General features: G+C 35.3%; 1 protein-coding gene across 1 annotated transcript; it reads left to right on the top strand.

The window, feature by feature from the left end:
• The first annotated feature begins 1577 nt into the window (after positions 1-1577).
• Positions 1578-2834, top strand: LOC131657511 (uncharacterized). Its single transcript, XM_058926899.1, has one exon. It carries the CDS (start codon positions 1578-1580, stop codon positions 2832-2834), a length of 1257 nt encoding a protein of 418 aa, XP_058782882.1.
• Positions 2835-3445: the final 611 nt, after the last annotated feature.

The raw sequence follows: 3445 nt of genomic DNA, 5'->3' as shown, positions 1-3445 counted from the left end.
TTCATAGATTGCTACATGTAAAGTATTTCACATATCTGGGATTTTTCTCCTTGTAACTCCAAGACAATATCAACAATTTGTGTTCAATCTGGGTTCAGTTTCATTTATTTTCAATTTTTCTCTTCATGGCCTGACAACGAAGCATTTCAATCTGGGTTCAGTTTCAATTTTTCTCCTTGTTTTCAATTTGGGTTCAGTTTCATTTATTTTCAGCCATGGCCACTGATACCGCCATTTCAGTTTCATTTGGATTGATTTTTCTAAATTTCATTTTCAATTTTTAGGGTTTGATTATTTGGTACAACCATGACGTATGAATTGCAATTTCATTTGTTATTCAATTTCACAAGGATACAATGACAAATTTTTTATCATCTTCAAGGATGAGAAGAGCGTATGAAGAAAACGATAGTTGGAATTATGGATTATCACTGTAAATTGCTCTGCCATTTTAAATTTACAAACCAATAATCAGATTTCTGAACCCCATTGTTGAAACTCAGGTTGAGGAACATGATGAGGAACTTTGAAGAAACCCTAGAAAAAAGAATTAAGAAATTTAGTTAGTAAGTTTAATCACAAAAAAGAAAAATGTTTAAGTGGTAACATAACATCTATGGTGACCACCATGTACCGCCGTTAGTAAAAATTGGACGGAAAAGACTAACGTGAAGTTCAAGGACTACTTTGGAACTTTTAAAGATAAGGGACCAGAATGCACCCCGAGGTAAACTTAAGGAACCAAAAAGAGTATTTTGCCATCTTTTTATAAGCATATCACAAATTATAAATTTTTAGATCGATACAACAAAAAACTTTATGAAATCCTTCAAGGATATTTTAATATTACTCTTGTAATATTTGTGGGATGCATGAAGATCGCAATTGGTATTATCCTGAGAGCTTTGTTTTACTAAAAAAATTACAATATTTGCAATCCTTCATAGATCCATACCATTAAATTATGAAAGAAAATTGGATATTTTTATGCAATTTTATTTCTCAAAAATGTATGTTACAAATCCTTATATCAATAAAAGAAAAATCAAATTTCTTTGGGAAATCCTTCTGGGACACTTCACTATTATTGATTCAATCATTCTAAAACTAGATAATATTATTGAAGCAATCATTTTGTTAATTTTTGACATAATTGATACAATCCTTCTGGGATTCAATAATATTATAGATGCGACCTTTTAAAGGTGATTGAATGTTAAATTCTTCTGGAATTCATCAATTATTGATAAACACAAAAATTGAATCTTTGAACAATAATTTTGAGATAATTTAATATTAATATTTAGTTCTACAAATATTATATCACAAACTATTCCCATAAACAACGATCAAGAGAAATTATTCATTGTGCAATCCTTCAGAGATGCTCGAATATTAAATTAACACTTTTATGTGTTAAACAACTATGCTTCGGAGGGGTTATGGAATTCTATAACAAGGCTGGGAATCACAAACACTTCTGACAAATTCGACCCGATCAAAAGCTTGAAGAAAATGGAGTCAAGGGATCACAAAGGGGAGAAGGAGACAAAGGGGACTCAAATCCATGTATCCCCATGATAATTCTTTCGTATAATTTGCGTGGTGGTGGGAATCGGGCAAAGCGTAAGAGAGTCAGATTTCTAATTCAAAAAGATGACGTTGATATTTGTTTCATCCAAGAAACAAAACTTAGTGGAATAGGATTGAATGTTGTCAAAGAGATGTGGGGAAATATTGATGTTGAATGGTCTTTTTTGGATGCTAATGGAGCTTCAGGAGGCATTCTTACCATGTGGAAAAAAGATTTCTTTTCTCTAAACTATAGTTTTAGAGGCGATGGTTTTCTTGGTCTATGCATGGAGAAGGAGGGTAAACTCATTTACTTTGTAAATGTCTACGCTTCTTGTGACAAAGTTACTAGAAGGAGGACTTGGAAAAATATTTGCGAGTTCAAGAACAATAACATTGAAGGATCTTGGTGCATTGGTGGAGAATTCAATTCTATTTCTTCTTTAGATGAAAGAATTGGAGTTACTAACGGTGGTTATAGTGGGGAATTAAGATTTTTTAATGAGTTCATAGAGGCAATGGATTTGGTGGATCTCCCCACTATTGGCGGCAAGTTCACTTGGTTCAAAAGTAACGGGAAGGCTATGAGTAGGCTCAATAGATTCCTTCTTTCGGACAGTTTTGTAGAATATTGGAAGGTGGTTGGGCAACACATAGGTGAGAGGGACATGTCCGACCATGCTCCCATTTGGTTGAAAGAGAATAGAAAGGATCGGGGCCCTAAGCCGTTCAAGTTCAACAACTTGTGGCTTAAGCATGACGATTTTGGTAGTTTTGTGGAAGAGGAGTGGAGAAAGATGGTAGTCAAAGGAAGAGGAGACTATTGCTTGGTTGAAAAGTTGAAAACTCTTAAAAGTCGGATCTCTTGGTGGAACAAAACGGTCTATGGGTGGATTGACCTCAAAATTGAAAAAGATGTGCAGGAAATGAATTCTTTAGATAACTTGTTTGCTCATTTTGTAGGTAACGTTTCGGAAGATGTGGTTAACAAAAGGTTGAAAGTGGCGGAGGATTTTTGGGAAAACATAAACAAAAAAGAAGGGTTACTTAGACTTAAATCGAGACAACTTTGGCTCGCCGAAGGGGATGATAACACACGTTTCTTTCACAATTCCCTAAAAGATAGAAGAAGAAGGAACTCCTTATGTGTTATTGAGACTAGGAGGGGTAGATTGGAAGAGGTCAAGGAGATTAAAGATTTCATTTTCAAACACTTCGAAGGGTTTTTTAAAGAAGATGCGTGCTTTAGACCGGAGACATAAGGGATCAATTTGAAGTCTTTATCTTTTGGAGATTCCTCGAATTTAGAAAAACCTTTTTCCAAAGAAGAAGTTAAGGATGTTATTTGGTCGTGTGATGGGAACAAAATTCCGGGCCCGGATGGCTACTCTTTGGAATTCTTTAAAAGGTTTTGGTTTCTTCTTAAAGATGACCTCATGAATCTTTGCAACGACTTCCATTCTAAAGGTACGCTTGTCAAAGCTATCACTTCCTCTTTCCTAGCGCTTATCCCTAAAAAGAAGAATCCGCAAGACTTGTCCGAGTATCGCCCTATTAGTTTAGTGGGGAGAATTTACAAGATCCTTGCTAAGATTTTAGCGGCTAGAATGAGAGGTGTGTTGGATAAATTGGTTTTTTCTAATCAAACCGCTTTTGTTCCGGGTAGGAGTATGATGGATGGGGTTTTAATGGTTAACGAGATCCTCAATTGGGCTAAAAGAAAGAAGAAAGGGTGTCTATTTCTTAAAGTGGATTTTGAAAAGGCTTACGACTCTATCTCTTGTACCTTAGGTGGATTATGGGAAGAATGGGGTTCGGGAAGAGATGGTTGAAATGGATGGAATCTTGTATCTTCACTAGTCACATGTCCGTG

The sequence above is a fragment of the Vicia villosa genome, linkage group LG3 (genome assembly GCF_029867415.1).
Source record: "Vicia villosa cultivar HV-30 ecotype Madison, WI linkage group LG3, Vvil1.0, whole genome shotgun sequence".
Classification (NCBI taxonomy): domain Eukaryota; kingdom Viridiplantae; phylum Streptophyta; class Magnoliopsida; order Fabales; family Fabaceae; genus Vicia; species Vicia villosa.
The sequence above is the reverse complement of the archived record's forward strand: the minus strand, read 5'-3'. Positions and strand labels throughout refer to the sequence as shown.

Bases quoted from the DNA above. Each gene is read 5' to 3' on its own strand.
- LOC131657511 (XM_058926899.1), top strand. From the start codon at position 1,578: ATGATAATTCTTTCGTATAATTTGCGTGGTGGTGGGAATCGGGCAAAG.